This window comes from Helianthus annuus, chromosome 1, assembly GCF_002127325.2.
Source record: "Helianthus annuus cultivar XRQ/B chromosome 1, HanXRQr2.0-SUNRISE, whole genome shotgun sequence".
Lineage (NCBI taxonomy): Eukaryota > Viridiplantae > Streptophyta > Magnoliopsida > Asterales > Asteraceae > Helianthus > Helianthus annuus.
This window is the reverse complement of record NC_035433.2, coordinates 2,589,616-2,617,218: the sequence shown is the minus strand read 5'-3', so window position 1 is coordinate 2,617,218 and position 27,603 is coordinate 2,589,616. Positions and strand designations below refer to the sequence as shown.

Genomic DNA, 27,603 nt, shown 5'->3' with positions numbered 1-27,603 from the left:
AATGTGCACGACTTGAATCCCGTGTCCGTATCCAATTTCCAAACGAACTCTCTGGTGGATCTACGTACGTATCACGGATCTCCACTGAAAGTGTCGTCTGGGTCCTACTCTCATTTTCAACTAACGGCGTTAGTCTTCGTTTAATTATTTGTTTTTCCTTTTTCGTCTTTTTCTGGAATAAGTTTCCTCTTGCTTGTTCTAGAATTCCGGTGTGCGTATATACACATTATAATTTTATTTATACATATATTCATCGTCAACTACTACACATACTGCAAACGAAGAAGCAAAATCAATGGCGAACACGGAAACAGAAACAGAAAAGAAACCGGTGATGATCGTGGGAATCGATGACAGCGATCACAGTTTTTACGCACTTGAATGGACTCTGGATCACTTTCTAGCACCTTCTGCTCCCAACACTCCCTTCAAGCTAATCGTTGTTCATTCCAAACCTTCCCCTACTTCCGCTGTAGGTTTCGCCGGTCCTGGTAAATCAGTTAATCATAATTTCTACTTTATTATTATTATTCAGTTTTTGTGTTGATTGTGTGTGCTTAGATTTTGCTGTATGTGTTCAGGTGCGGCTGATGTGTATCCGTTTGTTGATTCGGATTTGAAGAAGATCGCTGCGAGAGTAGCGGAAAAGGCGAAGGAGCTCTGTCATTCGAAATCGGTTCGTGGTTTCTTTTGTTCCCTACACTTGTTTTTCGTTTTTTGGATGCTTCCGATTTCGATTCTGAATCTATCATGCTGATTGAAATTGAATTTGGTATCAAAATTGTGAGATTGTGAACAAAACCTAGGTTAAAACGGTCCTTGTGTGTAGACTATCATCAGGTTTTTGTATGTCCATTACGTTCGTCGATTTGTAGAAGCTTAGGCCAAAGGTAGCTGTGTTTTTAAAGCGCGCCTTAGGCACGCTTAAGCGCCAGACGCAATAAGGCTCACAACCTGGGGCTTTTTCGCTCAGAGTCTAGAGTAATTACAAGAAGCGCCAAAAAAGCATGCTTTTGGGGGATTTTTCTGGTCTTTATTGGCCTGAGGCACGCGCCTCTCGTACCCGAGGCGTTTTTATCCATCCAGCTGTTGTACGTTGAGTTTTTTGGCTTGTACATGCAAGTTAAATCATACAAAAGCCTTAGGGGCTGTTTGTTTACCTCTTAATGGGGCTCTTAATGGTTCAGACGTCTTACTCGTTCAGTACTTAATGGTTCAGACTGTTTGTTTCACGAGCAAATGTCTGAATGGTTTAGACAATTGCCTCTGAATGGTTAAGCATTATACTGAATCTGAATGGTTTTGACCTCTAATCTGAATTGGTCAGATATTTGCCTCTGAACGGTTAAGCTTTATACTAACTCTTAATGGTTCAAACTGTAGGGGTGCAAACGAGCCGAGCCCGAGCTCAACCAAGCTCGAGCTCGAGCTCGATTAACTTATGAGAGCTCGGGCTTGGGCTCGGCTCGATTCGAGCTTTGTTTTCAAAGCTCGAGCTCGGCTCGTTTGTATTTTCTCAAGCTCGAGCTCGGCTCGGGCTCGGGTTCGGGTCGTTTATTATCTATTAATTAGTATATTAAATAAAAATAATATAAATAATAGACTTTTTAGGCTCGCAAGCTCGATAAGTGAAGCTCGGGCTCGAGCTCGTTTACTAAATAAGCTTATTTTTAGGTTCGACGTCGGGTTGTAAAGAAGTTTAAATAAGCTTGGCTCGACTCGGCCCGTTTACACTAAGGCTTGATAAGGCTCGACGAGCCTAACGAGATTCCCATGCGAGGCTCGAGCTCGAGCTCGGGCTCGATAAACAAACAAGCTTTGTTTTGAGGCTCAAGCTCGGCTTGGGCTCGATAAGGCTTGGCTCGTTTCGAGCTTTTTCTCGAGCCGATCTCGAGTAGCTCGCGAGCCGCTCAGCTCGTTTGCACCCCTAGTTCAAAGCTCTTACTGGTTCAACACTTAATAGTTCAGAGCTTTTATTGGTTCAGCACTTAACCATTCAGATGTTGCCAAACAGCCCCTTTATATATATAATTAGCTTGCGCCTCAGGTACGAAAAGCCCGCCGCTTCTGCGCTTCGTGCATCGGTTTTAGACATCGTCGCTTGTGTGCGCCACTCACTTTTTAACTGGACATTCGAATCTTCGGTTTGAGTCGTGACATAACTAAGTAGGGGTGTTCAGAAAAAAGCCGAAACCAAATAAAAACCGTAAACTGAACCATAACAGTCTTAGCATTATCGTATATTTAGACTTGATTTGTATAGAGTTTATTTCCATAATTATTCTGTATTCATTCCCTATATAATGGGATTGTATTGTATTGTCAAGATCATCAAATCAATAATACCATAGATCATTTTTATGGTATCAGAGCTACGGCTCTCTAACCCTAATCGCCGCCGCCGTCCTCATCCCTCTCCTGTTCGACTTCGATTCCGATCATGCCAGGAGATATATGGAACATCCCGAATCCTCGGCTACGGCCGCAAAACCTGTAACCCTTCACCCCGCGTATTCGGTAACCAATATTCAATCCAAAATACGCACCCTGGATGGCAAAACCGTCACCTACACCTCCTGGGTAAAACTATTCCGTTTACACGCTACTGCATACAAGGTGCTGGCTCACATCGATGGCACAGACCCACCCAAAGATACTGAACCCGAATACCCTCTCTGGGTCGAACTCGATGCTCTAGTCCTTCAATGGATTCTGAGCACCGTGTCCGACAACCTTCTTCCCCGTTTGCTGGGACAAGTCTCTACGGCTAGGGCTGCATGGCTCAAGCTTGAAAAGACTTTTCTTAGCAACAAGAAGGCACGTGCAGCCGCCTTGGAAACTCAGTTTTGCAACCTCACCCTTGCACACTGTTCGTCCATTGATGACTATTGTCAGCGCCTTAGTGATCTTGCCAACCAACTCGAAGATGTGGATCAACCTATCACCGAATCTCGGCTCGTCCTTCAACTAGTTCGTGGACTCCCACAAGAATATGATACCACGGCCTCGCTTATTCATCAAAACAACGCTGACTGGGACACGGCTCGCACGATGTTACAAGATGAAGTTATTCGGATGGACGCTCGGCAGTCCGCGGCTTCTTCTGTTCTCGTTACCCAACAACCGAATCAGGCGTCTTCATCATCTTCACAGCAGCCGCAGAACAGCCACCCCAACCCGAACCCAAACCCGTATCAACATCAGTATTCTTCACGGGGACGGGGGAGGGGTAGGGGTCGGTCCAGTCGAGGAGGAAGAGGACGCGGGTCAGCCCGTGCACCATCCGGTTGGGTTCAGCAAATGCAGTCCTACCCCAACTGGGCCTGGTGGGCCACACCACCCTGCCCATACCCCACCCAGCCCGCCTGGCAGCCGAGCCCACAGTCCAAACAGCCCTCGGGCCAATCGCAGTTCACTGGTTACGAATATCCAACCCAGCCCAACATCCCCGCGGAACAGCCATCGGCCCAGTACACCGGCCTTGCAGGCCCGCCGCCATCGACACCTACTGCCCCTTACGGCTTCACTGCCTTGTGCCCGTCTGACTTAAGTGCTGCTTTCTCAGCCATGCAAATGCAAGCTCAAGACCCTGCCGGGTACATGGACACCGGTGCCGAGGCACATGCTACTCAAAACCCAGGTATGATTCAAATCCCCTCTTCATCTAGTGCATGCAATAAACTTTTGGTCGGTAATGGCGCGTGTATTCCAATTCTTAAATCTGGGACCGGCTTTTAGACCCTTCCAAACCGAACCTACATCTTACCTAATATCCTATACAGCCCCCACATCATTAAAAACCTTATTTCCGTTAGAAGTTTTACACGTGATAATTGGGTTTCCATTGAATTTGATCCGTTTGGTTTTTCTTTGAAGGACCTTCGCAATGGAAAAATTCTCTCCCGCCACAATAGCACTGGGAACTTATATCCATTCACTGCACCGCAACTGCCGCCTGCTGCTTGTTTCCTCACCACTACTTCCGCACCTTGGCATGACCGTCTCGGCCATCCAGGAGCCCAAGTTTTAGATGTTTTAAGTCATACTTTCAATTTTCCATGTAATAAAGACCATCGGTCTAAGTTTTGCAACTCTTGTCAACTTTCGAATAGTAAACGTTTGCCTTTTTATGCTTCAAATACGTACACTTTTGCACCATTTGACATTATTCACTGTGATTTGTGGACTTCACCAGTTCCGAGCAAAACCGGCTATAAATATTACATGGTTCTTATTGATAATTTTTCACACTTTGTTTGGGTTTATCCTTTGAAATTTAAATCTGAAACGTTTCCAACATTTGTAAAATTTCATCGTCTTATCCACACCCAATTTAACCGTCTTATCAAAACCTTTCAGTGTGATTTGGGAGGCGAATTCGATAACAATGCATTTAAAACTTTTGCTCAACAAAACGGTCTACTTTTCCGTTTTTCTTGTCCCCAAACTTCGTCCCAAAACGGTCGTGCGGAACGTATGATTCGTCGCTTAAACGACATCATACGTGCCCTCCTTATTCACGCCAACCTTCCTCCCTCTTTTTGGGTGGAAGCTCTCCACACTGCCACATACCTCCACAACATCCTACCTACTAAACGCTTAAACTTTTTTACCCCAACTTTTGCCCTTTACCTTCGCCACCCCACATATGATCACTTACGAGCGTTCGGGTGTGCCTGTTACCCAAACACGTCGGCCACTCAACACCACAAACTTCATACCCGAGCCATTCGTTGCATCTTCCTTGGTTATCCACCGGATTTTCGTGGATACCGTTGCTTCAATCCCACCACGGGTAAGGTTCATATTTCTCGTCACGTTACATTTGACGAGACTACCTTCCTATACACCATTCCCTCTTCGGCCACTTCTTACCAATTTCTCGATGACCAATTGCCTCCAACCTTTACGTTTTCACCCAACCCAATTATCCCCACCTCACCACAGCCCGCCCCACATCCCGACCCTCCACAACCACCTAAACCGACCCAGCCTATTACCTATTCCCGTCGACCCCGTTCGCAACCACAAACCCAACCATCCTCGGCTGCCCTTTCACAGCCCCGCTGCCCTTCGGCCCCACCCGGGTTTCCAACTTTGCAGCCCACTTCCTCTTCGGCCCAACCAAATCCAGCCCAACCCACCAACCCTTTACCAGCAGCCCCCACCGTCCCCTTATCGGCTCCCACCAACCCGCATTCCCAATCCTCTAATGTTCACCCAATGTCGACTCGGTCCAAAACTGGCTCGCTAAAACCTCATCCGCCACTCAACCTTCACACGTCCACCATCTCACCTATACCCACTACATATGCCAAAGCCTTCTCAGATCCTAATTGGACACACTCCATGCAGGCTGAGTTTAATGCATTGCAGGAAAATGGAACATGGAATTTGGTTCCACGTCCGACTGACCGACCCATCATTCGTTGTATGTGGCTTTTTCGCCATAAGTATAAGTTGGACGGGTCCTTAGAACGCTATAAGGCGCGTTTGGTGGTTAACGGTAAGTCTCAGACTGTTGGGATTGATTGTGAGGACACATTCAGTCCGGTTGTTAAACCGGCTACTATACGTACGGTTTTATCTTTGGCCGTTTCGCGTTCTTGGCCAATCCATCAGTTGGATGTCAAGAATGCTTTTCTACATGGGCATTTGCAGGAGACGGTATTTATGCATCAGCCCCCGGGTTTTGTGGACAGACGGTGCCCGAACTTTGTGTGTCGACTTAAGAAGTCTTTATACGGTTTGAAACAGGCCCCTCGAGCTTGGTACACTCGTTTTGCTACTTACATTCTATCACAAGGGTTTCAAAGCAGTGTATGCGATACTTCCTTGTTCATTTACAACAAGGGCCCTCACGTCGCGTATTTATTGCTACACGTGGACGATATTATTCTCACCGCATCCACGGATGCTCTTTTAAAGGAAATTATTACTTCACTCTCACGAGAGTTTGCCATGACAGACTTGGGACGGCTACATCATTTTTTGGGCATTAAAGTAACACATCAAAACAGTGGCTTGTTTCTCTCCCAGTCGCAGTATGTAAAGGATATTATTGACCGAGCTAACATGTCTTCGTGTAAACCCTGTGTTACTCCTGTGGACTTGTCGTGCAAACTTAGCGCTACTGACGGGGCTCTTTTCCACGACCCCACTTTATACAGAAGCTTAGCCGGTGCTCTACAATATTTGACGTTTACCAGACCCGATATCTCATACGCTATTCAACAGGTGTGTTTGTTCATGCATGAGCCACGTGATCCGCATTTATTTTATGAAACGTATCATACGTTACTTACAGGGCACGATTTCATATGGGATTCGGATAATCAAGTCTGCTGTACATTCACTTGTCGCCTACTCTGATGCCGATTGGGGCGGTTGTCCTGATTCACGTCGTTCCACCAGTGGCTATTGCGTCTTCTTGGGTGATAATCTTCTTTCGTGGTCTTCTAAACGTCAGCCCATTGTCTCCCGTTCGAGTGCTGAGGCTGAGTATCGCGGAGTAGCTAATGCGGTCGCTAAAGCAACATGGTTACGTAATTTGCTTCTCGAGCTTAATGTTCCATTACAGCGCGCCTCGGTGGTCTATTGTGACAACGTCTCTGCCGTTTATCTCTCGAATAAACCTGTTCAACATCAACGAATGAAACATGTTGAGATTGATATACATTTTTTACGTGAAAGGTTCGTGTGGGGCATATACGGGTTCTTCATGTTCCGTCCTCAGCTCAGTACGCCGACATCTTCACTAAAGGATTATCTCGAGAGTTGTTCCAGTCATTCAGATCCAGTTTAACCGTTTGCTCCGCGCCCGATCAAACTGCGGGAGGATCTTAGCATTATCGTATATTTAGACTTGATTTGTATAGAGTTTATTTCCAGAATTATTCTGTATTCATTCCCTATATAATGGGATTGTATTGTATTGTCAAGATCATCAAATCAATAATACCTGACGACGGGGGTAGCCCAAGGATAAACAAAATGATTAATATGCAAAGAGCTTAAAAGGTTGAAAGGTTCATCGGATGAAAAGCTGTAAAATGAGGAAATCGAGAAACAGTAATCAGTCATGTCCAAGGACTAGTCTCACCAACCCATGCTCACCAACTCACAAAGTCAGAGCAGGTCTGCACAGGCACACTCTATTAACCAGGGGTCCAAAGCCTTCAACCCCAAAAGGGGAAACCCTCCATATGCAAACAGGTCTCGCTAGTATAGTTTATGCCATTTCAGGAGGAGTCTTCCACTATAAGAGGACAGCTCCTGAACACTTCAAAGACATTCCAATGAGCACAGAGATTCCTTAATCTCTAGTCATTCAAAGAGTTCTTTGTCACTCCCAAATAACTCTTCATCAGATTCATCTCATTCATTCTATTTGCTTTCTTTTCTGGATTCGAGCTGGCCTCGAAGAAGGAACCTCAAAGCAAATAACAAGAACATACTAGTGAACCTCCTTCCACGTTTTGCAAACGTGGAGGGACCCCGCGACCTGCGTTAGGCAAAACTGAACCCTTCAGCCCTTTTGCCTAACCAGCTTAGCTACCATCCTTGGTCCCGTGTTTGTTGAATCAACAAGTTGGCGCCCACCGTGGGGCTACGCCGCTGTTTCTCCTCAAAAGAGACCTGGTACGTGTAGCTCCTTTCATTCAAAACCACCATGTCAGAAAGTGGATCTCCGGGAGAGGTAAACCAGATCCCTAACACCTCTACCCCGGGAAGTGGTCAAGCTCACACAACAATAACAACGCCTTTTTCAACTCCGGGGAGTACACCCGAGTTTCTTACCTTTAACACACCAACCCCATCCAGATCTGGAGCTCCGTCTCCCAACGTTGGTGTGTCAGACACTCCGGCACGTGTTGAACTTACCCCCGAGGGGGTCGCTAATAACTTCCTTGAGCTAAGATCACTTCTTAACCAACATGTGAACAGAGAAAGGGAAAAAGGTGTAAGGATTCGTCTAGATTACGACGAACCTGAGCCAACGTTGTCTCCTGGGCCACCTCTACCACCCTTCGTTACAAGAAGTGAAGCCGGTCCCAGCAACCCTTCAAACCTTCACCCTTATCTGTCCACTGTGACAAACCCCACTGTTCATCCTATTCTCTCTTCCCAACCAACTGTTAGTGGTACTCCTCTGGGACACGAGTTAACACTCGACCAACTCCTACAATCCCCGGTGACCAGTTGTCTCACTTCTCTAACTACCACATGGGAGCAAACCCTATCTGTGCTCCCTTTAGCACGAAGTGCCGTTGCCAGCACCCCTCTTGGGGTAAGTTGCTCAGTTGGTCCGGGAAGCCTTCAAGGTTTCAATTTCATACCCAACATGATGTCTCAGATGATGGCCAACTTCCCCTGGCAACACTTTATCAATCAAGTGCTTGCCACCCAGGGAAACCATGGCAATAACAACAACGTAGGTACGAGACATGAAGAAGATCTGGCTAAACCTTACAAGCCAAGTAACCTTTCATGCTTTTCTAGACAGATAGCTGATTATGATTTTCAGTCTAAAATCAAGATGCCAGCTCACATCAGAACGTATGATGGGACTGAAGATCCCGAAGATCATCTTCAGATCTTCACTGGAGCTGCTCGAATAGAAAAATGGACGAACGCTGAATGCTGCCTAATGTTCATGCAGACTCTTGTTGGGTCCGCTAGAATCTGGTTCAACGACCTATCTGCTCAAAGCATTCGAAGCTTCGACGATCTCAGCAGAGGCTTTCTGGCAAACTTCTCCCAACAAAGGAGGTACGTTAAAGACGCAACAGTGATCTTTCAGATAAAACAACGCGATGATGAAAGCCTACGGGCATTCATTGAACGATACAAGAAGGAAGGGCTAACCTATGTGGGGGCTGATGAGAAAATGAGGGTTGCCGGTTTTATGAACGCCATAACCTCCAAGTATCTCACACGAGATTTCAATAAATCTCTGCCCAAAACCCTGGAAGAAGCCCTTGAAAGAGTCGAGGCTCACATTCGGGGAGAGGAAGCTGTGGATATCAAAGAACAAAGAAAAAGGCGCCCAGCCAGAAAGAGAGGAAACTTTAACTCTTACGACAGACGCTCAAAGGGTTCAGACCCTCGAAGGGTTGAAGGGCGAAACCCTTCAAGCAGAGATAAAGGAATGAGTTTCACTCCCCTCACCAAAACCCCTCAAAAAATCCTGGCGACGGAAGAAGTCAAGCAAAACTTTAGACCTCCCAGACCTCTTCCCAAGAGTCGAAAAAATGAGAACTCCTCTCAGTTCTGTGAATTCCATGAAGAAAAGGGACACCACACCAATGACTGCTTCCAATTGAAAAAGAGAATTGAAGAGGCTGTTAAGTCAGGAGAACTCGCCCATTTGGTAAAAGGGGTTCGAGACAAAATGGCTGAAGGCAAAGGGAAGGAAGTAAACATGGTATATTCTGACGAAAAGGTCCCTTACAAGAAGCGACGGTTGGAGGATTGGGAGCTTCAGTGTGTCTGCTTCCCCCCAACAAGGAAGGACCCACTCCCTGGTCCCCTTGTGGTTGAAGCCATCGTGCGTACCTTACAAACATGCAAAGCATACATAGACACGGGAGCAGCCACTGAAATCATGTTCGAGAAGTTTTTCAATCAACTAAGCAACGAGGAGCGTTCAAGGCTTCAACCCTCCGGGACCTCCATAAAGGGCATCGCTGATGTAACCCTGAAGCCTTTGAGGCAAATAACCCTTGATGTCTGTCTTAAGGAGGGATCAAAGGAAAGAACCCGATCACTAACCTTCGTGGTTATCAACATCCCTTCCAACTATGACGTAATTATAGGGAGGCCCGGACAATGTGCATTCTACATGGCAGTGTCCGTTGGCCATGGCACTGTCAAATTTCCCACTGAAAGAGGAATTGCAACCCTTCAACCCTCTCAGGAAGCTTATCTAATCGAAGGGGAAAGTTCGGGCGGTGAGAAAAACAAGCAAGGGTTAGTCATCAACCCTAAATACCCCGAGCAACGAATAAGGGTCAACCCCAACCTTTCTCAAGAGACCCTTTCATACCTTGAAAAACTGCTGAAACATCACAGCGATGTATTCGCCTGGTCTCCCAAGATATGACTGGGATCCCTCGAAGCATTGCTGAACACGAACTAAGGATACCACCCAATGTAAAGCCGGTGGTTCAAAAGAAAAGAAGCTTGGCACCCGAGAGAAGCCTGGCAGCTTGCCAGGAGGTCGAAAAACTCGTATCAGCTGGCATCCTCCGAGAGGTCAAGTACCAATCATGGATTGCAAATCCTGTTATGGTCAGAAAACCCGACAACTCTTGGAGAATGTGCATAGATTTCAAAGATCTTAACAAGGCTTGTCCCAAGGATTGCTACCCTCTCCCGAAAATCGATCTCAAGGTTGATTCTCTCACGGGGTATCCGTTTAAGTGTTTTCTCGATGCATACAAAGGTTATCACCAAATCCTCATGAAGAAGGAGGATGAAGAAAAGACAGCCTTCCACACCGACAAGGGCATTTTTTGTTACCAAAAGATGCCTTTTGGCCTCAAAAATGCGGGTGCCACCTATCAACGACTCGTCGACAAGGCCTTTGAAAGCCAAATCGGTAGAAACATGGAAGCATATGTCGATGACCTAGTGATCAAAAGCAAAACGGAATACCAAATGCTTGACGATATCCAAGAAACCTTCAACAACCTTAGAAAGATTAACATGAAGCTTAACCCGGAAAAATGCTCGTTTGGGTTTGATAAAGGAAAATTCCTAGGCCACATCGTTGGAAAGCAAAGTATCAAAGCCAACCCTAACAAGGTAAAAGCTGTCCTTGAAGCTAAACCACCAAGAACCAAGAAGGAGGTTGAAAGCTTGAACGGGAAGCTTGCAGCCTTGAAGCGTTTTACCTCAAAACTGGCAGAAAGGTCTCTACCATTCTACAAGACGCTCAAGAATTGCTCCGATAAAAGAGATTTCAAATGGACCGATGAAGCTGAGGAAGCCTTCAATCAAATGAAGCAGCACCTTGCTTCACTACCAGATATTGCAGCACCAGAAACTGGGGAGCTCATATCGGTGTACCTTTCAGTTGCCGACGAAGCCATCAGTGCAGTTCTCACTATTGAAAGAGACAAGGCTCAGGTACCCGTTTATTTTTTCAGCAAAACTCTAAAACTAGCTGAAACCAAATATCCTCCCCTTGAAAAACTCGCCCTAGCCTTGGTCCAAACAGCCAGAAGGCTTAGAAGATACTTCCAAGCACATCCTATACAAGTGGTCACTGACCAACCTGTCAAGAATGTGCTTGAAAAACCTGAAAACTCAGGTAGATTGGCAAAATGGGCAGTGGAACTAGGTGAACATAACATCACCTATGTCCCACGAAAAGCAATCAAAGCTCAGGTCCTGGCTGACTTCCTGGTCGAAGTCCCAAGCCAAAAGACTGAAGAAGTAAATACCACAACCATTGAACCCTCCAACCCTGAAGCCTGGAAACTATTCACCGATGGGGCTTCAAGTGTTGAAGGGTCAGAAGCTGGTGTAATCCTAATCAACCCTGAGGGGCTAGAATTCACATATGCTCTTCGTTTCAACTTTCAGACCACCAATAACGAGGCTGAATACGAAGCACTGATCGCTGGTCTCCGGCTAGCCAAAGAAATGAAAGTCAAAAAGCTTGAAGTGTTCACTGATTCACTACTAGTATCAAGCCAAGTTAATGACAGCTATGTCGCCAAGGAGCCAAACATGAGAAAATACAAAGAAAAATCTAAGGAGTTAATAAACACCTTCCAGGCATGCAACATTAAACAGATTCCGAGATCCCAAAACAAAAAGGCCGATGCCTTGAGCAAATTGGCATCTCTCACATTCGCCCACCTCACAAAAAAGGTGTTGGTTGAAGTGTTGAAGGCCCGGTCGATTGATGAATTGGAAGTACAAGATGTGGTCACCGAGGAAGATCCAAATTGGATGACTCCTATCAAAAAATTCCTTCAAAACAATGAACTGCCCAATGATCAAACGGAAGCTGAAAGGGTCAAGATCAAAGCAAGACAATATGTGTTGCAAGGAGAAACTCTCTATAAAAAAGGTTACCTTGCACCATTGCTAAGGTGTGTAGGCCCCGAACAAAGCAAGTATTTGGTTAAGGAAGTGCATGAAGGAATATGCGGAGCTCATTTTGGAGCTAGGTCGGTGGTTGCAAAACTCATGAACTTGGGATATTTCTGGCCTTCAATGCATCGTGACACCGTCGAGCAATTGAAGAAATGTGATGCCTGTCAAATCCACTCCCCAATACCAAAAAGTCCCAAGCATGACTTGGTCCCCATAACCTCAGCATGGCCATTCCATAAGTGGGGAATGGACATTTTTGGACCATTCCCTCCAAGCAAAGGGGGAGTAAAATTCCTGTTGGTAGCAATTGACTACTTCAGCAAATGGCCAGAGGTCAAACCCCTTGCCAAAATCACAGAAAGCAAATCATAGACTTTGTATGGGAGAATATTATATGCCGCTATGGGCTGCCAGGGGTAATTGTCACCGATAATGGGAAACAATTCGCTGAGAAACCCTTCAGCCTTTGGAGCAAGGAGTACAGGATCAACCAAATCTTCAGCTCAGTGGCTTACCCGCAGTCAAATGGTCAGGTTGAAAGGACCAACAGAAGCATAGTGGAAGGCATCAAAACAAGATTGGGGAGATATGAAAGTAATTGGCTGGAAGAATTGCCTAGCGTTCTATGGGCAATCAGAACAACAGAAAAAGCAAGTCACAGAAAGACACCTTACAGCTTGGTATTCGGATCCGAAGCCGTAATCCCCGCTGAAATAGGAGTTGTAACCCAACGAATTGTCAACATGGATCCCGAAGTAAACACACAAGAGACTATGTTGAACTTACAACTCCTAGAGGAGGCACGGGATCAAGCAACAATACAAGAAGCCAAATACAAGCAAAGGATGGAAAGCTATTACAACAAGAAGGTCAAGAACGAACGATTCAGGCCAGGGGATCTAGTCCTCAGAAACAACGAAGTAAGCAAAAAAGAAAATCAAGGGAAACTAGGCCCGAAATGGGAAGGTCCATACACCATCCTCGAAGCACACAAAGGAGGGTCCTACAAGCTGGGAGATCTGGAAGGCAAAAGGCTCCCAAGGCACTGGAACGGAAAAACCTTGAGAAAATTCTATGTTTAGAAAGTTTGGTTTGTAGCAAAACAAAAACCTTTTGTAAAAGCAGATGTTGCTTGAATGAATGAAGTTACTTTATCAAACTTGTCTTTCTATCCTAATATCAGGTTGAGAACCTTGGAAAAAAACTCCATGGCAAGGGCCATGTAAGGGGATGAGCTCCCAGGCCATATCGCTCAATAGGTTCAAGGGTTGAATGGACCTATATAAGGGGTGAGTTCCTAGATCAATACAACTCCATGAGACTCATCAAAGAAAAACAACAATGTCTCATAGACAGGTTCGAACAGCCTACACCAATCGTTCCTTAAGTCTAAAAAGTGTACTCAATAAATAGACTTACGAAATCAAACAAATTACAACGAAATGAAGAATAGGATAGATACTACGTCTTGATGATAACCACTAAGGCAAAGTGACTGCAGCACTGAACCCTTTAAAGTGTAAAAAACATAAAGACAAAGTAAACAAAGACAAGGCAAGAAAATAAAAACAAGGGACAAAAGATAAACGAACTTATCAACTAACCATGCAAACCAAACCAAAAGTTACCCAAATTTCAAGCCAACAGAAAACAAGCTTGAAAGGTTAAAGGCTTCAACCCATTAACAACTACACAAAAAGCCTGAAGGGTTGAAACCTCACAAGACAAACCAAGCAACTAGAGCAAACAAAAATAACACAAACAACAACCATCATGTTATAGTTAGGAAGGCCATAAAAGACCTTCAGAAAATAGTCAAAGCAAGCCCTAGTGACTTGCAAATAAAACTAGTGTTCAAATGGCCATACAGGCCCAACCAACCACAGGAACCTTAAGGGTTCCCAAAAACCTAACATTGTTTAAACCATTACAGACATAAAAGTGTTTGCTAAGAAAGCTACGAATAAATATCAGTTAATAGAAGGCTTGGAACCTTCAACTTTAGACTTCTTGGCTTTCTTAGTCTTCTTCATCTTAGCCCCTTCTTCACCACCTACCGCGGAGGTCTCTAAACCAGCATCCTTTGAAGCCTCAGGCAAACTCGAGAGGGTATCATCACTATCCCCAGAGTATGACCTCTTCCTTGACAAGGAATCCAAAACCTCAGCACAAACTTTCTCATTCAACCCCTCAGGCTTCAATCCCTGTAAAACAGACAAAGGCTTACCAAAGCAAGAGGATACCTCATGAATGTAAGGGTAGGTTAGCCTCTCCATCTGCTCAACAGAGGCCTTGAAGATATCAGAAGCCTCGGGGCGAAACATGGGTGACTTCTCCAAAGGTTGTCCAGATTCATGAAGTTTATAGCCAGCAGTAAGGCCTTGATGCTTCCCCAGGTTCAGCAGCTTTGTGTAAACATCACCAAGGGCAGAGTTAAATTCCTTGGAATGCAAAAGGTAAGTAACCACCTGCTGGAAACCATGCTCGATCAACCATTGATTGTCCGCAGTCACCTGACCAACTGAAGCTTTCAACCCCTCCTTTTCTTCACGAAAAGCCTGCTGCTGGATGGACAAGGCCTCTCGATCAGCCTTCAACTTCAACAAGTTTGCTTCAAAGCTCTTCCTCAGGTCACCCATCTCAATATCATGCATCTTCTTCAAACCATCAACCTCCTTCTTCCACGCTGCCTCCTTCTCTGCAAACCCTGCCACTTCCTTCTTCATTGATGCTAGGGAGGATTTCATCTTGTCCTTCTTTTTAGAAAAATCCTCATACTCCCGCATCCTTTGGCGAAAGCGAGTAATCCCTTGGGGAAGCATGGAAGCAAGGTTACAAGTGGTTAAAACCATGCGAGATAACATAAAGTCATCGTCCATCTCAGCAATGGTTTCACGAACAGAGGGAGGAGCAAGATGACTAAGAGCATCCTCACAAACGGCAGCATCCTTAAAGGTATCATCATTCTTCACTTGCCAAGCAGGCACATAAACACCTTCAGGGTCCAACCCTCCAGCGTCCCTGCTTGAAGATTCTTGAACAGGAATAACCTTCTTACCTCGAACCTTCTTGCCATAAACAACCAACTCCTTATCTTGTTCAACACCCGCTTCAACCTGATCCTCTGAAACCTCAATATCATCAGTCAAATCCACAGTCAAATCCACTGGCTCAGTGGAAGTGGATTGAGGCCCAGCTTTCAGCAAACGACGAGAAGATCGGCGACTTGAAGACTTGGGGGCAGTAAACTTGGTAAAACCCTTAACATTGGCAACATTAGCATAACCCGTGCCCTCAAACCTTTGCTCGGAAGTTCTCACCACAACATTCTCACCCGGAACAGTCGGGGCATCCTCAAAAACAACATCAGACGTGTCGTCACTTTTGATAAAGTCCAAAGCAGACATAACTGGCAAAAAACAAGTAAAGAAAAATAAGTCACAAACAAAGTAAAGTAAAAAGGCATAAAGGGGGAAAATGCATACCAAGACCATTTCTCATTAACACCGGATCCCGATCGGCTTTTGCCCAAATATTACTAACCCCTAAAAGCACTAACAAATGTTCGGGAAAGGGACGAACCCTCGAAGGGCACCCCCGAATGGCTGAAAGAAAGGCATCATTCAATTCAGACTCAGAAGGCTCCGGATCATTGAGAACAGCATCCGGACGCCTCCATACCATTTTGAAAGGAATGATAGAATCAGAAACCCAGAAAAACTGATCCTTCCAGGATCCAAGGGTTGTAACCATGGATGAAATGAGACAAGTATCAACCTTTGTCGTTTCAAAAGTAGACCAATCGCCATTTTTGGCTAAACGAAAAAACCTCCGGAAAAGCAACAGAGAGGGATCATAGCCAAGAGCACGACAGAGCACTTCAAAGTGCAAAACCCTAGCCATTCCTTTTGGATGAACTTGCCCAAAAGACACTCGGTAATACTCAAGCAAGTTTAGAACAAAAAACGAAAAAGGGTAACGAAGATTGGACCATTGAAAATGGCGACAATACAAAGCAATCGAACCAGGAATCGGTTTGTCAATAGAAACATCGCAAGAAGGGGCGGTTGGATTAAACTTTTTTATCAATACCATATTCAAGGCAAAACAGGTCTACTTCCTCTTGTGTCATTCGAGAAAATGACCTCGCTAAATCCTTAAGGGCACCCATGATTGAACAAAGCAAAAACGAAAATGAAGGAGAGAAACTAACCTGAGGAAGGAAACTATGAATGATTGAGAGTAAAGTGAAGAAATTTTCTAAACACAAAATAAATATGATGATAAAGTAGGGGTAATAAAGGTAAATAAATGGTACCTGCAAAACCGCCGCCTGACACATGTCAATCAAATCAACTGTCAAATCGTTTCAAATTCAAAATTCAAAAAAGTAACTGCCTCAAACCTTTCAAGCCTCCAAGCAACGAACCCTTGAAGCCTTTAAAAGACATGCATAAAAGTCAGAAGTCTTTGAGTATACTACCCCAAAAACCTCTGACTTGGGGGGCTGACGACGGGGGTAGCCCAAGGATAAACAAAATGATTAATATGCAAAGAGCTTAAAAGGTTGAAAGGTTCATCGGATGAAAAGCTGTAAAATGAGGAAATCGAGAAACAGTAATCAGTCATGTCCAAGGACTAGTCTCACCAACCCATGCTCACCAACTCACAAAGTCAGAGCAGGTCTGCACAGGCACACTCTATTAACCAGGGGTCCAAAGCCTTCAACCCCAAAAGGGGAAACCCTCCATATGCAAACAGGTCTCGCTAGTATAGTTTATGCCATTTCAGGAGGAGTCTTCCACTATAAGAGGACAGCTCCTGAACACTTCAAAGACATTCCAATGAGCACAGAGATTCCTTAATCTCTAGTCATTCAAAGAGTTCTTTGTCACTCCCAAATAACTCTTCATCAGATTCATCTCATTCATTCTATTTGCTTTCTTTTCTGGATTCGAGCTGGCCTCGAAGAAGGAACCTCAAAGCAAATAACAAGAACATACTAGTGAACCTCCTTCCACGTTTTGCAAACGTGGAGGGACCCCGCGACCTGCGTTAGGCAAAACTGAACCCTTCAGCCCTTTTGCCTAACCAGCTTAGCTACCATCCTTGGTCCCGTGTTTGTTGCATCAACAATACCATAGACCACTTTTAAACAGTAACCGAATAAACCGATCCGAATAACAAATTCGGTATGTGGTTTGGTTTCTAACTGAAACCGAACTGTGAATATGGTTTTTGGTTCCACATATTTTTTTATTTGGTTTATTCGGTTAATTTGGATAACCAAAAAACTGTTAATTTAATTAACTATTAAATAAAAACAATAATATTTATTAAACGATATACAATTTATTAGCCCAAAATACTAAATGTTTGACGATTATTTATATTTTGTGGCATTAGACTTGTTGACTATTTATAGTTTCTATGATCGATGTTTTGAAGTTTTAACTTTGTGGTTATATGTACGACTATTTTATGGATGTGTTTGTTTTATTTTGCTATGAAACTTTCTTTTATTTATATATTGTTAGGTTTAAATTAGTTGTTGACTTGATGTTCAGAAGTTGGAGCACAAACATAAATATAAATTAGGAAAAAAGGTACTTAGGTACAATTTGATTAAATTTGGTTTAAATTGGTTTATTTGGTTTCTAACCGAAACCAAACCGAATTGAATTTGGTTTGATTCTGTTAGCATATTCCTAATTTGGTTTGGTTTGGTTTTTGGTTTGGGGTACAAAATTTTGAAAACCAAATAAACCATAAACCGAACCGATGAACATCCCTATAACTAAGAGGTAAAATGAGGTAAACATGTACGCGAAAAGGTTATACCTTTCAATAAATTTTTTTAATCGGATCGATACTCATGTTTTTGCTTTTCACTTTATTTTGCCAATTAATATGTATATAGATTTAATCTTTTCTAAGTTCAAAAATCTCTGGGGTCGAGTTCAAATATCTCCGGGTTAGCACCATATGCATTTGAGAATCTTGGCTATTTGGTGTTGAAATGTTTCGTTTATTTGTTTATTTATCGCTTTAATCACGTGCACTTGTTTGGGTTGGTTATGAAAGATCCTTTCTCTATGTAGGTGGATGATGTGCTTGTTGAAGTTGTGGAAGGTGATGCTAGGAATGTTCTATGTGAAGCTGTAGACAGGCACCATGCTACTATGTTGGTGGTTGGTAGCCATGGTTATGGAGCAATCAAAAGGTATTCATCATTTTTGTTAATAGAGCTTCACATTATCCGATCAAACCTTTATTCAATTACTTGACAGGAAAACCTAATGATTCGAGTTCCAAATTCTATAACCCAAACACGACCCGTTTAGCTCATTTATCTATACTAGTCAATCTGGTTGGCGGTTTGACCTGTATAATTAAAATTTGGAAAAATTACAAGTTTTGTCCTTTATCTTTATACCACTTTTCAGGCAGTGTCCTTTTTAACGAATGTTGACAGGCGGTGTCCTTTACTAGGTATTTTGTTGCAAGTTTAGTCCTTTACATCCAACCCAGTTAAAAGACCCTGTTAATTGTTGGGTGTAAAGGACTAAACTTGCAACAAAATACCTAGTAAAGGACACCGCCTGTCAACAATTAACAAAGTTTTTTAACTAAGTTGGGTCTAAAGGACTAAACTTGCAACAAAATACCTAGTAAAGGACACCGCCTGTCAACATTCGTTAAAAAGGACACCGCCTGAAAAGTGGTATAAAGATAAAGGACAAAACTTGTAATTTTTCCTTAAAATTTAAACAGGTCAACCCGAACACGATCCATTTAGTTAGGTCAACACGAACACAGGTTTATATACGATTGTGTCCTACTACGGTCATATCAGGAATTGCCACTTCAAATTACTTATGTTTGGAAATTATGTACATATTTAAACACCACACAAAATTCTTTATGTAGGGCGGTTTTGGGGAGTGTAAGTGACTATGTTACTCATCATGCGCACTGCACCGTGATGATTGTGAAGAAGCCGAAGACCAAACACTCTGGTTAGCTTTAACCCGAGTAAGCGACGATGATTGTTTTCACTATTTATATTCTTCCTAGTCTTGGCTTTAGAAGGTTAAGACATGATTGGCTTGTGTCAACTGCCTGCAATTTGAAACTACTTTGATCTTTGTTGCAATATATTTGTGTGTGTGTTTATCAGAAATGTATGATCATATTATGGATTAATCCATTTTTAGTTGTATAAAAAATGATGCCAATATGATTTGGATCTTGTGGAGAGCAAGCAATGATATTGGTAACTAGTCTTTTTAAAGTGACAATTGTAGGCAATATTTCAAGAAACAGCTAAGTTATTGACTGATGTCGAAGGGTCAGTCAAAAAAAATACGAGTAAAAACTCAAACCCAGCTACCTTATTAGACAGGGTAAGTCATAACCATCAAATAGAAAAACATGAAACCCTAGCACCAGCCACTCTCTCCTCCTAGCCTCTGCCACTCCTCCACCACCGTCGAACCCTGCCTCCGCCACTCCTTCACTGCCGTCGCACCTCCTGCCTCCGCCACTCCACCACCGTCGCACCTCCTCCAACACCGCCACTCTTTTCGGTTTATTTTAGCAAAATTTAAAAAACAGTCTTCTTCTTCTAGACTGCAGAGGTTTGGTTCACCTCTTCTTCTACAGATGTCTGCAGATGTGGTTCGCAGACTGCAAACGTTTTACCTCTGAAAAAACAAACTGTACCAAAATTCTGTATATTGATTTTTAGTGGTTTGAACGCTCGCTCATTTTGAAAAATATACCAGCCCCTTAAGATTTTATCGGCGGTTTATGTTAATTTTGGGATGAAACAAGAAGTCCCTCTAAATGATTAAGTAGTTTTATTTGATGTGACAATAGATATAGCATTATATAATGAAGGTGTGAAGCTACTTAACTACAGGCACTCTTCAACTTGAACAACAAAAACAATTTGGTTGCCGATGGTTACATAGCGGAATGCAACCGCGGTGTTTTCCTACCACACGTTTGTTGTACCGGTGATGATGTCGCTTTGCCTTGACCGGCCCTAGACGCAGTGGCTGATGTATTGCTACATGTGGAAGTAGTTGTCCTATCGTCACTAGATCGCTTGTCAAGCCAAGAAATAATGTCACCAAAAACAATATCGATGTTGTGGTCGGTCTCTCCTGCGGTCAAGCCGTGCCACATTCCCGGGTATAGTTTTATGGTCTTATCTTTACTACTCGCTTGCGCGTATAAAGCCTTGCTTACTTCTGGATCCGTCACTGTATCAGCTTCTCCATGTAACACAAAAAAGGGTATTGTCACCTGCTAGAAAAGTCAAAGTCAACCATGATTGACTCGTGACGAAAATCATATGAATAGCCATTTTGATTAAACATAATACCTAAATATCCATTGAATTTTTCTTTAAAACTATCAACTTGGGGGGTTACAAATGATTATATCTAATCAACATACGCAGGGCCGGCCCAGAGCAAGTGCCGGGTGGGCGACTGCTCTAGGCCCAAATCGAAATAGGGACAGAAAAAATTTATAAATTTTATATATATATATATTTAAAAAATATGTATGTTTTTAAAGAAAAAACTTTAAGGGCCTGGATTTATGAACCAAAAACGTTAAAGCCCAACTGTTTTTGCCAATCAAATTCAGAAGACCAACTGTTTTAGTGTGTAATGGTTAATGACTTGGCACAAATCAATAAACATACATAATGAATTAACGAATAGTGCCCAAATTTTTTATCTTGCACAGGGCCAAAACTTTTTTTGTGATTTTCGAAGACGGCCCTGAACGTACGTTACGACGTCACACGCATAAAGATTACGCAAATGACACAACTTATGGCAAGTCACAAGTGTTGCCCCAACGCCACGACATGTGTCAAGCAACTATTGGTTGCAATTTTAATCGGCGAAAAAAAGACTTTTACGCCATAGGCGCAAATATGGCTAAGTTTTACGCGACATGGTGAGCATGTCTAGTATTGATTGAGTTTCCTTTTCTTAAAAGACGTGTAACGGCTATAGATGTCGATGGTTATTTTGGTAATGTATCAAGTCAAAATGGTTGTTCGCGTGATCTTCCCGGCCAATAAAGCCGATGGTCAACGCAAGGAGGGTAATTTTGTAAAATAACCTCACTCAAGGTGTGTTCAAGGCTCATGCTAGTTCTTAGCAACTCAAGAGCTGTTTTAAGCCTGGGCTTCTCTTGATAAATCAACTTGTTCCCGCGAATCTGTACGCATGTGAATTTACCGAATTAGCCTTGGTTGAATATGAATGTAAGAGGTAGGATGAGGGGTAGTAATGTAATTTAACTAGGACCTCTTGTCTTTTAAGAGGGTCCTTGAAAGCAGCCTCAATGACATCCTTTGTAGGGACAATTTTCCATGTAGGAATCAAGTCTTCTACTCTTGTTAGTATGTTTATCACTAGTGGGTGTGGCTTCACCTTCTCTGATATCTATTATTAAAAAAGTAATTAAGTTAAAAAATAGTTTTTTTATAATTATATAAAATAAATAGATAAAAGAGTTAAATACCATTTTAGTCCCTATGGTTTGGACCATTTTGCCAGTTTATTCTAAAGGTTTCATTTTTCGCTTGTGGGTCTAAAAAGGTTTCACCGTTGCCATTTTAGTCCACTGAATTAACTTTATCCATTATTTCTGTTAACGAGAACGGCAATTCGGTCGGTCATTTTATATGGCAGAATTGCCCTTATAGTTCACAAAATTACATATACAATGACTGAATTGCCCTTCTCGTTAACAAAAAAATGGATGAAGTTAACCGGACTAAAATGGTTTGGACCATTTTGTCAGTTTAGTCCAAAGGTTTCATTTTCGCCTGTGGGTCTAAAAAGGTTTCACCGTTGCCATTTTAGTTCAATGAATTAACTTCATCCATTATTTCTATCCATTATTTCTGTTAACGAGAATGGCAATTCGGTCATTTTATATGGCAGAATTGCCCTTCTAGTTCACAAAATTACATATACAATGACCGAATTACCCTTCTCGTTAACAAAAAAAATGGATAAAGTTAACCCAATGGACTAAAATGGCAACGGTGAAACCTTTTTGGACCCACAGGCTAAAAAGAAAACCTTTGGACTAAACTGACAAAATTACCCAAACCACAGGGACTAAAATGGTATTTAATTCTAGATAAAATTAGCCCTTAGTTTACCTTACACATAGGAGCCACAAGAACAGCACCATGCCAGAAATGTACATCTTTTTTGTGTACAAGAAGGGCAACTGCACCACCCATTGATTCTCCATACAAGAATCTCTTTTTGTTCTTGTATTCATCTTTTCCTGACATACAATATTTCCGTAAGGAAAATTGGATTCTAATAATCCCTAGTAGACGTCGTAACCATTGGCAGTCTCACCTTTCAAATATTTTGCCTCCACTGGTCCTCAGTTTAACAGAGTTAAGTTTTTTTTCCAAATTACAAACTGATGTTTTAGGGGATTTTAATCGACTGATGTAAAACTTACCTCGAAACGGAGCTCCAAACGGCTTGATTTTTGTCAATTGGAAATTTAAACACCCGAATTGAAGCACCATTTTCGTCGTTTAAAGCACCGTTTCGAGGTAAGTTTTACATCAATCGACTCGTATCATCGTTCTGATTAAAATCCCTGTAACCTCAGTTTGTAATTCGGAAAAAACTTAACTCCATTAAGTTTTTTTAACTAAGGACCTGCGGAGGCAAAATACTTAAAAGGTGGGACTGCCGATGCGAATAAACAAAAGTAGGACTGTCAATGGCCAATGACGTCTACTAGAGATTATTAGAGACCAATTTCCCTTTCCATAAAAGTATATTATTTGAAAATGTTAGGTGAATCGATGTCATAATTCGAAAATGTTAAGTAAATATGTATCACTTGATGGTCGGATACATATATCTATACTATATAATAAAAGAAACCAATATGGGACACATGTCATTCATTAGAGCCATCTATTTTTTAGTTTTCTCACCTTTATCTCCTACCTAATTATAGATATTTAATATTAATTAAAAGATAATTATAAAATTAAATTTAATATAAATTTAAACAATTCGTATAAGAGATAATATAATCTTTTGAAATATTTATTAGATTTCAAAATTATTTATCTTGAAATTAACAAAAGACGTACACTAAATATAAATTAATATAAATGTAACTTTTTTCATTATTTAATATATAAGGATAAGTTATAATTTTGGCCCCTGTGGTTATATCACTTTTACCCTTTTAGCCTAAAAAGAAATTTTTTAACATTTGAGCTCCTAACGTCTTTTTTTCTAACACTTTTGGCCCCCAGCGTCTTTTTTTCTAACCCTTTTGTCCCGTAAAAGTAAATGGATGGGGTTAATGTTTGGGGCCAAAAGAGTTAGAAAAAAAGACGTTGCGGCTCAGATGTTAAAAGATTCTTTTTTAGGCTAAAAGAGTAAAAGTAATATAATCACAGGAGCCAAAATCGTAATTTACTCAATATATAAAATTAGATTTACTCAACCCGTACAATACATGAAGTTCTTAAAAATATAATATTTTTATTATTTAATATATAAAAGTACATTTATTCAACCCATGTAATAAACGAGATTTTTGAAGATATATTGTTTTATTATTTGGTATATAAAATTACATTTTTTCAACCCGTGTAATAAACGAGGTTTAAAAAGATATATTTTTTTTATTATTTGGTATATAAAATTATATTTATTTAACCCGTGTATTACACGGGGTTCTAACCTAGTAACACAATATAAAAACAAAGGTTATATAACATATAAGACAAAAATATTATATCTAATTGTTTGAGTGTGTTACAACTTACAAGTTAAGTAGTATGATGATAAGATCTGGTTAGATTTTTAAAAAACCTGTCCGATTATATAACCATAGATATTAAAAGAATGATAATGTAGAATAATCATGGTTGTAGAAATCGCTAGTCGGCCGGTGGGGTGAGGACTAGAGATTAATCGGGATTAACGGGGATTAATCGGATATAATCGCGATTAATAGTAATTAATCTGAAATTAATCGAGATTAATCAGCAATTAATCGAGGATTAATCGGCGTCTAGTCGGGATTTTTACAACCATGCTTCAAAACTTAACTCAAACTCAAACGCTCTTGATAAGAAACGATTTGCTTTTCATCTCTAAGACGTACCAGAAACGAGTTTAAAGTAGTTGCAACAATCATTAACGATGTCATCGAACTTTTTGATGTAACAACGAGCACCCATGGACCGCCCATGTCCTTCATAATCGATCCCAAACACTGCGTACCCGTAATTAGCTAGCTTGGTCCCACATCCTACAAACGAAGTTCGATTAACAGCTAATTAATTCATTATGAAAGTAATTAAACACCACAAAAAAATCAAAAACCGTGTCAGATAAGATGATACGTTTATACAATTACTATGTAGTATAAATCCACAATATTACCCATTACCCAAAAACCTTAATATTTTCCTTAGTTAAGAAAATATCAGAAATACATATATTAATGCAATAAAATGGTAATCATTGATTCATTTCCCTTCGTTACTAGGGATGGCAATCAAACCCGAACCCAATGGGTAAACCCGAAACCCGACACATTTGGGACGGGTTTGGCGCCAGTTAATCGGGTTTGGGAATGGTTATTGTTTTTTTCACGGGTTTGCGACGGGTTTGGGATTTAGTGATATACCCGTTTACCCGACCCAATTACCCAATAAAGTATACCCGTTTACCCGATTGTATACCCAATATAATTTCTTTTATATTATTAATATGTATATATATGATACATCCATTTTTTACACATATAGGTATTCTATTCCGTATACATTATAGTTATTTGATATATAGTTTTATAATAACAATACAAAATATAGTCGGTTAGTAGTTACCCAATAGATACCCAATGGGTTTTGAGATGAGTATACCCAACGAGTAACCTTTTTAAATTAACGGGTTTACCCGAAACCCGCGGGTATACCCGATACCCGATGGGTATTTACCCGCTAGAAACCCGACGGGTTTTGAGACGAGTTTGGGACAAGCTTATCTAATCGGGTTTGGGTTTGGGATTACCTAAACCCGTCCCAAACCCGACCCGTTGCCATCCCTATAATGGTTACCTTCTTGAATGTGATATGTTTTTCTTTAACTAAAATTTAGAAAGAAAAAAATAATAAAAACATGTTTTTTTTGGTTGAGCACATTGTAGTACTATCAAAGTACAAAATTAATAGCATTGAATTTGAAATTGAAACCGCCTATATAAAAACTCAAAACTGAAGAGATCATTTAATTTACACCCAAAATAGTTAGGGTCCAATGAGTGGTTAAACACTTGAGAGTGGCAAACTAAAAAAATCAATCAATAGAGTGTGTCACGTCAATCAGTGAAAAGTGTTTAAACTTTGCTGAAAAGTGTTGACAATGGTTAGACACTTGGTGAAGTGGTAAACTTAAAAAAAAATGTGATTGGTTGAGATTGGAATGGACCCCACCCCACACTACCCTCTCTCTCTCTCATACACTCTCTTCACCGCACGGCAAGCACTCACCGAATTGGCAAATCTTTGATCGGTAAACTTAAGATGGCATTGGTTTGCCACTCTTTGCCACTTCGGTAAACCCACTTTACCGAAACCACACCGTATGCCCTTATTATTGGTGTATTGGTCCAACTTTGATATGGAAATCAATAAATCATCATAATTAAATCTACAAGGAAAATAGTTATTATAACTTTTTTAAGTTAAACAATCAAATTCAAATGTCACCATGGCATTGATTTTATTAATTGTAATAATACTTCAATCATATTGGATTTGTTTGTTTTATAAAAATAATATTAAGCTGGTGGGTGTGGAGGTGGTCCCGTCACGTAAGTGGTCACGTCATCGGGGGCCATCACCTCACCTAAGCGATGGCCTGGGGTGTGGGTGATGAGGGGTGCAAACGAGCCGAGCTCAATCGAGCTCGAGCCCAAGCCCAAAAACAAGCTCGTTTAGTAAACGAGCCCGAGCTCGAGCTTCGCTTATCGAGCTCGAGTCGGCTCGTGAGCCTAAAAGAGCCCAATGTGTATTTAATTATTCATTAATATATTACATATATGTATTTAAATATTAATTGTTATTATTTATTAAATTATATAAAATACCTAAATTTTATACGAAATAATAATTATAATTAATAAATAGAAAATGAGCCGAGCTCGAGCTTCAAAAAAACTACCTACGAGCTCAAGCTTTAGAAACAAAGCTTGAATCGAGCCGAGCTCGAGCCTAGTTGAGCTCGGCTCAGCTCGGCTCCCCCTCACACAGCCCCGTCACGATTGCATATATACAAACAAACACACAGTGTCGTCTCATGCGTGGGTTGGGTGACGAAAGTGACGCGACGGACCGGAGGAGGCAGTGGTGCCTGGCCTCAACGGGCCGGGGACACACCCCACACCCACCAGCCTAACTTTTTTATTCAAGTAATATCACCAGGTGGGACCAAAGGAAGGTAAAGAGGGTCCATCAACCCTCAGGTCGTAAGAATTTGTTGCCTAAAAGACGAGTTTTCTTTTTAGAAAATGCGAGTTTAATCCTTCTAAACGATGCACTGATAAAAGACCTAAATGTTTTAAAAAACAGGCATTTTGTTAAGAAAAGTTAATGTTTTTACTATATATAAAACTTCCATGCGGTCTCATTTTAAGGGAAAGTAACTTTTTTACCACATGTAACAATATAATAAACCAACATGATCAAACATTCATACTACCAAAAAAATGTAAACAGAAACTCAATTGCATATGAAAAGATCAATTAACCTTTCATGAAGTCACCACATTCCATACCATAACCTGCAAAATAACCATTAACAATTGATAAATCTTACATCACTAAACCCTAAAATCACAAACATGTGTAAGAGACCATGGCAGAGGAAGACAAGTGCTTTTGGAGAAGAAAGTGGCAGCCATCTGCAAGTGAAAAGCTGAACTCCCCTTGAATTCTTTATATACTCCTATAAATTCATAGACACCATCAGTAAAGATTCATTTTTTTTATCATTAATTCATGACACCCATATGCTAAAGATTCATTTTTTATCACACCCATTTGATAAAGATTAAATCTTTATCACTAATTCATAACACCCATATGATAAAGATTCAATCTTTATAACGAATTCATGACACCCATCTGATAAAGATTCATTTTTTATCATAAATTCATAAAACCCATGTGCTAAAATCAATCATTGTGCATTAAAAACTGAAAAATCAAGCAAACAGCTATGAACAGAGAGCAAACCTCTTGATACTCCATTAATGGCGGTTGTGAGGTGGAATATGTGGCTCAAATAAATAAACAAAAGAAGACAAATACAATGAAAATATGGATGGTGATCCCAGTTCCCAAGAAGTATACAAGCACCATGTCCTGTGTACCCATAACTTTCAACATCA

At 41.4% G+C, this 27,603-nt stretch overlaps 2 protein-coding genes across 5 annotated transcripts; one reads left to right on the top strand and one right to left on the bottom strand.

Annotated features, from left to right (window-relative positions):
* LOC110899388 (universal stress protein PHOS34) lies at positions 1 to 19,375 on the top strand. The gene is made up of 4 exons (XM_035977860.1): positions 1 to 491; positions 582 to 676; positions 18,213 to 18,334; positions 19,042 to 19,375. The coding sequence occupies exons 1-4, from the start codon at positions 296 to 298 to the stop codon at positions 19,133 to 19,135; spliced, it is 507 nt and encodes a 168-aa protein (XP_035833753.1). The 5' UTR covers positions 1 to 295; the 3' UTR covers positions 19,136 to 19,375.
* Positions 19,376 to 19,960: 585 nt separating this feature from the next.
* Positions 19,961 to 27,603, bottom strand: LOC118482226 (caffeoylshikimate esterase-like). Of its 4 annotated transcripts, none has more exons than XM_035977855.1 (8): positions 27,449 to 27,603; positions 27,068 to 27,158; positions 26,962 to 26,994; positions 24,310 to 24,456; positions 22,313 to 22,443; positions 21,447 to 21,584; positions 21,259 to 21,357; positions 19,961 to 20,427 (listed from the first exon to the last, which is right to left on the bottom strand). In XM_035977855.1, exons 1-8 carry the CDS (start codon positions 27,461 to 27,463, stop codon positions 20,080 to 20,082), a joined length of 1,002 nt encoding a protein of 333 aa, XP_035833748.1. In that variant the 5' UTR covers positions 27,464 to 27,603; the 3' UTR covers positions 19,961 to 20,079. The 4 variants fall into 4 exon arrangements, with proteins under 4 accessions (XP_035833748.1, XP_035833750.1, XP_035833751.1 ...); XM_035977857.1 differs by having other exon boundaries at positions 19,961 to 20,424; positions 27,449 to 27,602; XM_035977858.1 differs by lacking the exon at positions 21,447 to 21,584.

Excerpts from the sequence above, each read along its gene's own strand:
- LOC118482226 (XM_035977855.1), bottom strand. Across the intron at positions 26,995-27,067 it reads ACTTGTCTTCCTCTGCCATG|GTTATGGTATGGAATGTGGT; the intron begins GTCTCTTACACA and ends GTTATTTTGCAG. Across the intron at positions 21,358-21,446 it reads ACCCTCTTAAAAGACAAGAG|ATTCGCGGGAACAAGTTGAT; the intron begins GTCCTAGTTAAA and ends ACATGCGTACAG.
- LOC110899388 (XM_035977860.1), top strand. The coding sequence starts at position 296 with ATGGCGAACACGGAAACAGAAACAGAAAAGAAACCGGTGATGATCGTG. Across the intron at positions 492-581 it reads TGTAGGTTTCGCCGGTCCTG|GTGCGGCTGATGTGTATCCG; the intron begins GTAAATCAGTTA and ends GTATGTGTTCAG. Across the intron at positions 18,335-19,041 it reads GGTTATGGAGCAATCAAAAG|GGCGGTTTTGGGGAGTGTAA; the intron begins GTATTCATCATT and ends TTCTTTATGTAG.